This window comes from Citrus sinensis, chromosome 9, assembly GCF_022201045.2.
Source record: "Citrus sinensis cultivar Valencia sweet orange chromosome 9, DVS_A1.0, whole genome shotgun sequence".
Lineage (NCBI taxonomy): Eukaryota > Viridiplantae > Streptophyta > Magnoliopsida > Sapindales > Rutaceae > Citrus > Citrus sinensis.
Genome location: NC_068564.1, coordinates 33,937,021 through 33,949,668, shown reverse-complemented (window position 1 = coordinate 33,949,668; position 12,648 = coordinate 33,937,021). Strand labels below are relative to the sequence as shown.

General features: G+C 32.1%; 1 protein-coding gene across 1 annotated transcript; it reads right to left on the bottom strand.

Annotated features, from left to right (window-relative positions):
* LOC102612751 (uncharacterized) lies at positions 1-3,898 on the bottom strand. The gene is made up of 9 exons (XM_006473866.4): positions 3,561-3,898; positions 3,259-3,431; positions 2,575-2,756; positions 2,198-2,482; positions 2,048-2,106; positions 1,898-1,934; positions 1,719-1,790; positions 918-1,242; positions 1-595 (listed from the first exon to the last, which is right to left on the bottom strand). Exons 1-9 carry the CDS (start codon positions 3,694-3,696, stop codon positions 254-256), a joined length of 1,611 nt encoding a protein of 536 aa, XP_006473929.2. The 5' UTR covers positions 3,697-3,898; the 3' UTR covers positions 1-253.
* Positions 3,899-12,648: the final 8,750 nt, after the last annotated feature.

Genomic DNA, 12,648 nt, shown 5'->3' with positions numbered 1-12,648 from the left:
TGGCCTCCAAATAAACAATTCATTATCTGATAGACAACACAAGTGCATTAAGTCATTTAAATAATTGTTACTACAGAATATTCAAGCCCAAAGTCTTTATCCCACGCTATTGGAAAATTTCTATTCAAGCCTATTAATAAACGACATAAATTAAAAATATATATAACCTTATAACACTCAAATATACAAAAGACAGAAAGGTTTACTACTAGGATTAAAAATTCCTAGGGAGTTTTATCTGGGCTCCAGAGGATCAATCCATCAGATTTTTTGTGTAAACACGATGCCTCCGCTCCCTTGCATAGATTACCCAGAAAATTAGTGACAGCATCACAGCTGCAGATACCATAAATAATCCAATGTAGATCCATTTAGAATGGCGCTGCAGACCAGGACAATGATCTCTACTAATGTCTGTGAAAGTGTCACGCACAAACGTACAGTCTTGCAGATTAACCAAGAATGGACCATAACGGTACAAAGCATAGCTCACATTCACAGCAGAAGCCATCTGATTGTGCAAGGTAGGAGTCAACCGGCCAGGAGTTTTACAAATCCCAGACGATGAAGGCTGACAAATATAGTTCTTCCATAACTGTTTCAAACAGAAGCCAATTCTATTTACGGTTCATCCTTATTCCTTAAAAATGCATTTGGTAAATTGTGAAAAATGTACTCAAGACGGTTGATTTTCAAGAGAATCCAAGAAAGGGATTACCTAAACTTTCCTTTTTCCAAGCACACAGAACATATGAGGTCTTATTATGTTACACAATTCAATCACATTCACAGACATTTAAACATTTTGAAAATAATCTTGCAAGCAAAAGTGGCATGCTATATAACTTGCTGAAGTCAGTATTTTGAAACCCTTTTAACATCTATCATTTAAAATGGGCATACTCTATTGATCTTACCTCTGTAGCATTGCTGAAGTCCACCTCGCTGGCTACACATTGCCGATTTGTTAGATCAGAATTGAATGGGTTGCAAAGAACAGGCAACAATGGACCAGATTGATTGTAATAAACTATTCCAGCTTGTGGCAGGAAGTTCCTGTTGACAACATTTATGATGATTCTATCAACCACAGAAACAAGTTGGTTAGTTACAGTCTTGGTCTGTTTCAAGGTTTCTTGGGCTGTTGCATTATCCACACATGGGAGTATATCATCTAGAGCTGTATGGGCAGTGGGGTTCTTGACCCATTCATCCATTGAGACACATGTATCTGCAACCACACTAGCAGATACGAGAAAACAATTTAGATCAAGAAATTATATAGTTCGTAAAGAACCAGAGAATTCAGCAACGAGTTACATCAAACATTACTAGAAGTTAATGCTCAAACAAATATTACACTACTTAGACAAATGTCGATGCCAGAGAACCAGATAATCCTTTCCGCGGGAACAAGATGGAATCACACAAATGTTTGTGTTAGCACAAGAGAGAGTAAAAGGGCATGCAAGCTACAATCTTTTTTTATTTGAAGATTAAAATGTCCCAAAATAAACAATTTCATATTACCATTATTTCATTTGATCATTTCTATGATTCCTACAAGCCCTATCTGCTTCCTTACAAGCCACAAGCCTTTTCGGTATGCAGATATGGCTTCTAAGGAGATTTCAAAATCTGAATGATCGAAGACCAGAACAAAAGTTCATTAGAAGGGAAATAAAAGAATTCTTAAAATAAAATAAGATAAAACTTACTTATGAAGGAGAAGAAATATGCCACACAAAATAAATGTGCCAGCGACCAAAATCCACCCAAGGATCACGAGGCTGCAGTAATGATTGTTTAAAAGAGTTAAAATAAATAGTATTATATTGCTCCTGGAAATATAAAATTCAAATAGCAAAAGAAAGTAAAAAGTAGTTATGTTACTTACAAGTATACAAGACATTGCAATCCAAAAACAGAAAACACTGCAACAACAGTCACAATAATAACATAGATTACTCAGATTAAATAGTAGTCACCTAGCAGATTAATGGTTAGCTGTTCCACACTGAAATCAGGAAAAGAGGGTATGACTTACAAAATCCAAGAAATGCAAGAAAAAGCATTACAGCAGCAACAATGATAAGAGCCAGTCCCCTGTAGCGCACAGCTAAAAGATAAATAATTTTGATTATAAAAATACCAGGTATTCAAAGCACCACAAAGAGTTGAAAGGGCTATTAATTACACGCTATCCAGTGCATCCTTTATATCTTTTGAATTCTTCTTTGTCTGATAGGAAAGAGTGGTAGCAGAAGAGTTGATCTTCCGATCGATCTTGTCAATGTTGCTCTGAACATCAGGTGCAAGAGTAACAGAATTTACTCCAATTGTTTTGGCTGCAGCAAGATAATCTGACACATTCTGGAGGCTTTCACTAGTAATATGTGCTTGTTTCACAACATAATTAAGCGTATCTAATGTACTGCTGTGAAATTTCCCTTGACCAGTGTACAGAACAATGCATCCAACACTGAAAATTAACACCATCATTAAGATTGCCACTATACAGTTGTTAAAACTAAGCGAATAGTAAAAAGTGGAAGGAGGAGTGAAAAGAGTTACATTGCAGAAATGGTGAAGAATACAAGGAGAATAAGCGAGAGGGCATAGCATGTTCGAGAATAGCCATATGGCTCTCTTCGACAACAGCAATAATGGAGGCACATGAAGCACAAGGACAGCCCAAAGACCACAAACCAGATTCCAGCAATAATAAAAAATGGAGCTGCAGTAAAACCGACAGACTGCGTTTGAAAATAGGAATCAGAGTTAGAAGATGCAACAATTAATCACTCAATTAACTATTAGAACATCAAAGACACAATTTGAGAAATGAAAAATACCACACACGGGCAAATTCAAAGTGAAGAAACCCCCCCCCCAACCAAAAAATAATAATAATAAGACTATTGTGTATAACCAAAACTTAGAACTCCTTTTTTTTTGTTGGGTGGGGGGGGTGTTGGTTGGGTGTTGTGTGGAAGAATAATTCAAATTAACAGCTTACTCAGGAACAACAACTCAGAAGGGATAAAAGGCTAAAACTCATCCTAGTAACATCAAAACGTACATACAATATATAAACAACGCGGAGAAACAACTCATAAATTTCACACAAGCACAAACAGATACCCAAAATCAGAACAAAAAGGAGTTTATTTTGATTCATTACAAATGCTACAGTTAATTGCAAAACATCATAAGCAGTACGGGTAATCAACACTGACATAGATGGGAAAAACTCACGGCCCAGTAATGTTTATTGCTGATATTCCAACCACCCTTGTATTTATGAAAGTTGTCAATAGGGTCTTTCCTTTGAGTTCTCTTCTCAGCCAAAATCAAAGTGGAGTTGTCTGTCGGTTCCTCTGCAAGATACCTCTTTAACTTCCATAACGACACCCCACCATACTCTCTCTCTACATACGTATATACACACCCACCATTAAAAATGGAAACTTTTGCAGAACCAAAAAGAAAAAGCAAAATGCAATCTTTTCAAAATACGAGCAATAAATCAGATTAAAAAATAATAATAATAAAAATACCTGGGATGGGTACAACAGTATGAAAATGAGAATGAGGAGGAGATGCAGAAGTTTGGCGCGTGAAGAGAAAGAGAGAGAGAAAGATAACAAGAAAAGGAAGAAACAAAGGAGGGTTTGATCTGAAATATAAAGACATTGTTTTGGTGTTGGGGGTGGTGGTGTAACGGCAACAGTGTCTGTAACTGTTGTGTTGCTTTGCAGTTGTGTTCGCTTTCGGTATGTATTCTGGTGATGTGTTGTCCGAACAAAAGAACAACTTCAACCACGCAATTTAACTCCGTTCTATAATTGAGGTTGGAGCCGCGTTCTTTGCTTTTTCACTCTTAATTAACAGTTATTAAGAGATTTTTTATTGCCTTATTGAGGTGCCGGTGGGGACTCCTACTCGGTCCTCACTCACTATCTTATTCTTTTGACCAAAATATCCTTACTACCACTACTATTATTATTACTATTTTCGTTTAGTTGCTTCGATTAAAGTTTAAGCCTTATGGGGTGCTTTGCCCTTTCGATTCCTTTCTTTTCTTTTTTTCTTTTTTTTTTTCCTTTTTTTCTTGAAGGTCTTGCAGAAGCTTGTGGATTACATGTTGTTATACTTTAAAAGTACCTTCGTTTTGAACATGCTTTTGGATTGTAGTTAAAGCTGCTTTTGTTTTAGTGAAGCTTTCTTCACGAGTATTGAATTGACTGGTGAGGTTTAATTTTGGGAAAAAAAAAATTGAAATGTCATTGTTTTTTTATTTTTTTATTTTCATTTTACGTATTCATACATAACTGTCATTTATTTATAAAACAGATAATCCTATTTTATTGAAGGAAAAATATCACCATGTATTGAAGTAAAAAAAATATAATTTGTCTACACTTCTGGTTTTGAAACGTGGACATTTTGCTCTGTAACAGCCCTATCAACCCCCATATGTGATGTAACAAAGCTTATTCATCATCATTGAGATTTTGGTAGAAACCTTGTCTGGTAGTGGCAGTAATGTCTTTTTAAAAGAAGAATGAAAAGCATAACAAGTAATTTGAAGACATTCCTAAAGCTCCTTCATTAATTATTCCTGACACTTTATAATATTTTTAAACAGGTTACGGCCAACTCAAAACGAACCATCAATACAAAATATAATAGGGAATTATAAAATCATCATAATCACGAAGGATTATAAAACAGCTTTGATATTAGATGGAAAGCTTTCGGAATTGATGGTTGTTGAGAGGGAGTAGATTTTAATTTTTTTCAATAATAAAAAAATTTAAAAAGCTTATATAATATAACAACAGAGAGGGGATTCTTTAAGTAGGATGGCAATGGTGGGCTTGCTGACTCAAATAAAACATCCTTTAACTTCAAAAATTCTGACCCTTCAAGTTTAGGATCGAGTATGATCCGACCTCCATGGGGTCAAGGTCAGGTTTGGGTTTTTCCCAAGCCCAATTTTTATTTTCTTTTTCTTTTTTTGGTAATATGTGGTACCCGACCCATTGTATGTTATATATTAATCCAAGATTTAAGTAGTTTGCAAATAATTACCCATCAATTAAAATAATAAAAATAAAAATGCGGTTTTTTATTTCTAACATCATTTTTTTTTTAATCTTTTAATTCTAACATCAAGCATCAATAGTAAAACCTTTTTAATTGAAGAAAGAATAGAAAAAATTAAAGCCTTCTTACATTGTATCTTATAGAATGATATAATGGGTCCAAAATCGAGTTTGATGCACAAAGTGACTTGAACTTATCAAGATTGATTACATAAAACTTTATTGAATAGATTTACGCTGTGACAGTGACTGATCGGAACGGCGTCACGTGGCAGTTTGTGCAGGTGCAGCACGCCATTGGCTACTCAAGATTATCTCTCTTTCCCTTGTGCGACATTGCAATAGTGTGGCAGTATGGGTGGTTGGCTGGTTTGACAACGGTGGCTATCAACTATTTTTGGAGGTGAAAGTGAAAGTTAGTTGAGAAAGATAGACGAGTATTGAGATTTGAGGGAGATAGATGAAAATGGAAAAGAACTGAAGGACTAGGATTTGATTTGTTTTTGCATATTGTGTGTGTTTTGTATGTATAATATTTTTTGTTTAACCCTAGCCTGATAGCCTTATATCTTGAACCTCAATCCAATTTTTAATCCCTAAAGGGTTTTCTACGTCGGATCAATTGAGTTATGGGCGAACCTAATGATTTTACTATCTCTATTTTTAAGACAAAATAATATTATATAAATCTTAAGTAAAGCTTATATATATTAATAGTAAAATAAATGTAATAAAAATATTTTATCCGCTTAAAGGATTTCTACATGTCAATCATTTTGTTTGCCACATATTGTTTGGCCGTATTAGTTATATGTATATATATTAGTTCCAATTTGCCAAATTTTTGGGGTCATTATATATGTTTCTTAATAAGTTTAGATATTGTCGAATGGACAATCAATGATGGTGAGTGTCTCAGTGATGACATGATTTCTTTTACAGGTGGAGGAGTTTGATAACAAATTTTATCTTTTATGGGTCTCACCCTATCAATGGATACACACGCACATGCATACCTGATCTGCTCAATTAACTGATAAAACATTTTAATTTCTTTAAAACAGGTATTGGGGGGTGTGTGTGTGTGTGTGTGTATTTTCGTGCGAACCTTAGTTGGATTTTAGTCGGATAAAAATTATTGCACCTATAAACATTTTAATTTCTTTAACGATTTGATCTACATGCGATGGTGCATTCAAAGAAAATGAAGATGCAACCTTTAAAAAACTTGGAATTCATCTTTTATAATTGTTTTAGTTGGATTTTGGTGGGACCAACTAAAACAAATAAATAAGTTTAAAAAGGGTTGTGGCTACCCCGCTAAGTTTGAGGTATTCTTTTGGAAGATAGAGGAGGATAGCTGGGAGATTTATGTGTTTGATAAAGGGAGGTAAAAATAGGACGGGAATAAAGATGAAACTATCGAGGTTTTGGCCATGTAAACTTGTAAAATAGAATAAACTGAGGTTAGAGGTAGAGTCGCTGACTCAAGTGAGATTTTTGGACAATAAAAGGTGGCTTCAAAGTTCAAGAAACCTTGAAACTTCGACAATGACATTTTTGCTCTTAAAGGAAAGAAGATGAATTCAATTTTTTTTTCCGAAGGTTGTTACTACTTTTGGAGTAAATCTAGAGTTTTTGTGGAGGGGTTATGTAAATCTTTTTAGACATGTCGTGTTCATCTAATGGTTGGCCTTCCTTAGGTGAGGATATTTAGGTAATTTATCGTGTGATCTCTATATAGTGACACCTATGAGCTTGGGAGGTAAGGAAACCTACTGCTATCTTTTTGCCTCCATTGCTAGGCACATGGCAACCTCCTACCCATGTAGTCGTATTGTTTTTCTAGTGGTATCTAAAAGACAGTTGATGTGGCATTTTCTCATTATTTAGTTAAAGTATTTTTACTCTCATTGGCCCCTTATCTTCAACCAAAAGAAAATATTCTTATTCTCTCTCATGATGGTGTGTACTATTCAAGTGTTGTAAAATCTAGCTTCTGATAATGCTCTTTGATATACTTATTTTATCGTAACTATCATTTTCTTCAAGGTGCTTATCCTTTATCTCTTTGAGCTATCCCGATGTTTAGTCAAACAAATTGACTTCCCTTAGTTGACTCTCCTTACCATGTGTCTCTCAGCAATTGGCTCATGTCAGCATCCAAAATTCCCTCAAATGATAAATATCAAAACAATACACTGTGGATGAGACATTTCATTTCATATAAATTATTAAAAGGAGATATTGGTCTAGTCACTATATAAAAGCTTGATATTCACAAGAAAGTAATTAATTGAGCCTAAAGAGGAAAAAGCAAATTAAAAAGTATTTCTCCTAGCCTTCTTAAAAAAAACTTTTCAACCTCTACTCCCAAAATCTCAAAATTTAAACTTTTGCTAGTAGAGATAAAATAGTTTATTTAAGCTTCAAAAGATCTACTAAAACAATAAAAATTTTAATAAACGTTTATGAGATTAAATAAGTATTTATGACTATTAGATAAATTATACCAAACAAACACTAAGTTTGGGTTTAAGTGTGTTTTTCTGACATTTGGAGCATGAGGTATGGCTGAGTTGATCTAGTAGGTGAGCTAAGGTTTTTTAGGAGATAAGCTGAGGTGATTTAAGTTTCGAATATTGTGGATAGCTCAGAAGAGCTTGTGAGTGTTAATTTAGAGAGTGGACATAGGAAGCTCGGGGAAAAGCTCTAGCAAATTCAAATATAACTCTAAAGAGCTTATCTAGGGACCTTAGTAGAGCTCCTAGAATAACTTAAGTGAGCTTATATATTAAATGTAGTATGGGCATCAAAACCATCATAAGAAAGAGAAAATAAACATAAAAATAAAGAATACACAATATTTTACATAATTTTGCCTTTTGGCCTATATCCACGGGAGTAATCATATCCAATTCACTATGTATGTGAAGTATTACATTATTTGCTTTACAATATTAACAAAACCTTATTAAAGGTTGTTTATGGTGAATAATAACATGAGAGAAATGTGGGTCTTATGGAGATTAGAGAGTTTGAATAAGGGAAAATGCTTAGTTGGAAGATGAGATAGTCAAAATCTTTTGTGTTGATATAAAAATAAACGAAGAAGAAGATGAAGCAGCTTATCAAAAAATCAGATCTGGAAAAAGGCTCACAAGAGATGATAGAGCAGAAAGAGAGAGAGAGAGAGAGAGAGAAATCCCCCTTAAAGTCGAATATGTGGAGCTTATATAGAGTGTTCCCGAAGGTATTTTAGTAATTTTGGACACCTGAGAAATTTTCATTATTTTGTCCTCTACAAATGAGGTTATTTTAGTATTTTTGCATTTTTTCCTTTGACGGTGACATTAATGAGCTTCGGAGGCAAGAAAATTTTTAAACTCCTTTTAACCTCCATGGCAGGGCATGTGGCAACCTCTAACCCTTATGGTCTTGCTAGTTTTCAGAGGACAACAAAAGATAGCTAACGTGGTCCTTTTTATTGCTTTGCTCAAAAAACTTTATTCCTATTCGCTCATTATTCTTTGCCAAAAAGAAAATATTTTATTCTTTCTCATGATGGTGTGTACTGTTCACATGCTGGCTCTAACAACCAAAACTTGTCTATCGATAATACCCCTTGATATTGGACATATTTACCAAAACTATCATTTTCCTTAGGGAACTTATCTGCTGATCTCTGAGAGCTATATCGTCATTCAATCAAATGAGTTGACTTCACTTATTTGACTTTCTTTGTCATATATCATTAAATCATTAGTCCATACCAACATCCAAATTTTCCCCTAAGTAGTGTATATAATATTAATTATTTGAAATAAAAAATTTCCAATTTTTTTTAAAAAGGGTATAAAAAGTTCCAAAACCTTATAAATTTGATCAAATTTACCAGAGATAATAAAATACATATGTCACTGTCAATCTAAGTAGATAAGGGGAACATAGTGCTCATCCAATTAATCCAAGTTACATGTCATGAGACTAATCATTTGAACTCAATTGTGCGAAGGTGACTTTTAATCTTTTCAATGGCTAATTATTCTTGCAGTGACCTCATTCAACGCAACAGAAAGATAATTTCTTTAAAGTCCATTATCATTCTTTATTAAAGCTTCAAAACCCCGAATTGTGAATAAAAAAATAGAGAAAGAAAAAGTTTTAACCACAAGGACAAAACTTTGACGCCAAATTAACAAGCATTAATATCGAAGAACAGTATAACAAGGTTATCACATCTTCATTATTGATGGAAATATTTCACTAATATTATTATACAAAATTTTGTGGGTATAATTTGTTCAACCAATAAAAGCTGTAATATGGTAGAAGAGGTTTTGTTTATTCCTGTTCGTAAGAATGGATTTTAAGGATGTAAAACCACAAATGATGAAGAGTACAAGTTCAATGAAGGATGGTGACTTTTTTTTTTTTTAACCGAAACTGCAAGAAGGGTTTCCAAAAAGCAAAACTTGTTAATCTAGTAGCAAAATCTTATTAGTCGGGTCAACTAATCAACAATATACAATTAAGTCTCTAAATGTGAGGAACTTTCGCTTGCTTACTGCTCGTGCACCATACAACTACTGGTGGGCTCTCAGCCTTAAAACAATGAATGCCCTGTGAAGACCTAAATCCATTAAGAAAGGTTCTACCCAGCCCAATTGTCAACCCCCGCGTCTAATTAGTATGTGTAAAGCTTTTAAGATTTTTTTTTTGTCTTTCCAAAGGAAAAGTTCACATATATATTTATATGCATTAACACACACACACACACATACATATATACACACATGTGCGTGTAGCCCTTATCTAGTGCAGTTATCCATTTTTTTTAAATGTAGATTTAGAACTTTATAATGTTATAAAATACTTTTTAAAAAATTTATAGGTTAAAAAATTCCAAATCTGCTGTATAAAAAATTAAGACGCGTGCACCTGAAAATGATTATATATACAGACACATACCTATAGGGTGGGATTATTTGAACTTAAATTAAATCACCAAGACCCTTCATTGTTTTGTGTGCAAAAGGCTCATACATAATGTGCAATAAGAAAGAATAAGTGATAATTGTACAATGATATTCATTCAACATATTGATCTATTAATTAAGCAAAATGGTAGGCATGTTATAAGCGGTAATTACATTATGATATTCAACGTTAGTCTAACAAAGTGTCGGTATCTTTCACAAGTTCAAAATCGGACTAGATTTACTTTAGGTTGCGTTTACTTCCCAGATTAGGAAATCGGAATCATAGATGCAAAACAGAGTTAAGAATCGGAATTGGAATCGTGGAGCTGACCACAATTTGGAATGAGGAATGGGAGACTCATGCCTAAGGGGGAGGTGGGAATGAGTCCCCCATTCCTAAAAATGACTATTTTACCCTCCCCAAAATTAAAAATGTCCATATTGTCCTCATTTATAATTAATTAATTAATATACTCCTATAATTATAATTATTAACATAAATATTATAATTAGTTCAAATATTATTATTATTAATTAATTACTTGTTACTATTAATTAATATATTATTAACAATAATTATTAATAATTATAATTTTTGATAAATAATCACAATAACTAATATACTTTTATTATAATTAATTAATTAATATACTATTATAAGAATTACTAATATATAATTATTTTAATTAATTCATATATTATTATTAATTAGTTAATATACTATTATAATAATTATTAATATAATTATTACTATTAATTAATATATTAATATATTATTGTTAATAATAGATTAATAATTATAATTTTTTAATAAATAATCACTATAATTAAAATATAAAATAATAATTATGACAATAATTCATTAAGTACTTTTAGTAATTTGTTACAATCTAACTCATTCTGATTCTGATTCTAAGATAAAATAAACACATTTATGGGATTCCAGCCCATTTTAATTCTGATTTCTATAGGTCAAGTAAACAATTTATTCTGATTCACATTCCCCATTCCCATTCAGCTCATTTTCATTCTATTACATTCTAATTCTAGACCATTCCGATTACTGACAAATAAGCACAATATTAATTTATATGGTGAAATCCCTTAAAAATGAAATAAATTTAAGCCTATGAATATGCTTAGGCTTTGCTTGTTAGAAAATTTGCTACAAAGTACAAATACAAATAGATAATTGTGGACTATCGTTTTTTCCCCCAAAAAAAAAGAGAATAAAGAGTGAGAGAGAGAAAATGATCTTCTTTTTAATTGTCATCATGTAATTTGGTCAAGCGCGGTGCTGGGCCTGCTGGCAACGGCAATATGGCATTGGATTTTGACTGGTCAAAACCAGTCGGTTTAAACACAACTTTCCCTCTCTTTTCTCGAGGTGGACGGTGCTGTATCTGTTATATAGATTCATTGGCAAAGCCAAAGACAAAAATTAATCCCTAACAAAATTATATTTTAATTTTAGGGGATTTAATTACTCTTTAATGTTAATATGTATTTGTTTATCACTTGTTTGCAGGGTAAAAGCCAGTTTAATTTTTATAGTTTGGTTTAAGTATTTATTTATTTATTATATTTTAAAAAATTTGAAGACACTCACGTTGTTAAATATTTTACACTTCTATCTTTATTTTTTTTTCTCAACTTTTACAAAAGTAACTTTACAATAACCTGGGACATTAATAAAAGGAAATAAATATTAATTTATCAAAATAAACCAAAAAATAACTAAAAATTAATATAAAAAATTTTGTTATTATTTTAATCTTAAGGTTAATTTGATATTAATTTGATCAGTAAAAATTAATGTAAATTGTGTAAAGATTATTACAAATGTATTATTATAAAAGTAAAGAAAAAAATAATAACTAAAGTGTAACATATTTAACAATAAGAATCTCTTGAGATACTTTCAAAATATAAGAATTAAATAGACACTTAACCCAAAATATAAGAACTAAATAAGTATTTATTCCCTTTTTATATCATATATTATTAATTAATTTGAAATTATACACATAACACGATTATCGTAAATCAATAAGCTAGCTGGCATATATAAGACTTAGCTTTGATAAAAAAAAATATATTATTATTAATTGTACTTGTCTATTCTACATTTCTACTCTATACATGTTTGAGAGCATCGAAGTACGTACGGAACTACAAATGTTAATACGTGGTTGGTATCCTCCCAATTCAAGTGTCAATTTGATAATAATCCAATATTGCTAGCTTAGAAAGAAAATAAAAATGTTCAAGTATTATACTCGATATAGTTAATGTGAATTATTGCAATTGGGAATCATCACGTTATGCCATTAAGACAAAACTCCCCGACCGAGTGATTAATTAACTAAAATCGAAGAAAGAAAGCAAGAGAGAGAGAGACAGAGAGTTGATTAGAATTAATAAATAAAATAAAAGCACTTGGACGATTGAGTGAACGATTCAATCAAAATATAAAAAATTGTTATAATTTCAAGGAAAAAAAAAAACAGTTGTAAAATAGTTTTTTTTCCCCTTTTTTTTGGGGGGTTGGGGTT

Excerpts from the sequence above, each read along its gene's own strand:
- LOC102612751 (XM_006473866.4), bottom strand. The coding sequence starts at position 3,696 with ATGTCTTTATATTTCAGATCAAACCCTCCTTTGTTTCTTCCTTTTCTT. Across the intron at positions 2,107-2,197 it reads AAGGATGCACTGGATAGCGT|GGGACTGGCTCTTATCATTG; the intron begins GTAATTAATAGC and ends TGTGCGCTACAG. Across the intron at positions 1,243-1,718 it reads ATATTTCTTCTCCTTCATAA|TGTGGTTGCAGATACATGTG; the intron begins GTAAGTTTTATC and ends CGTATCTGCTAG.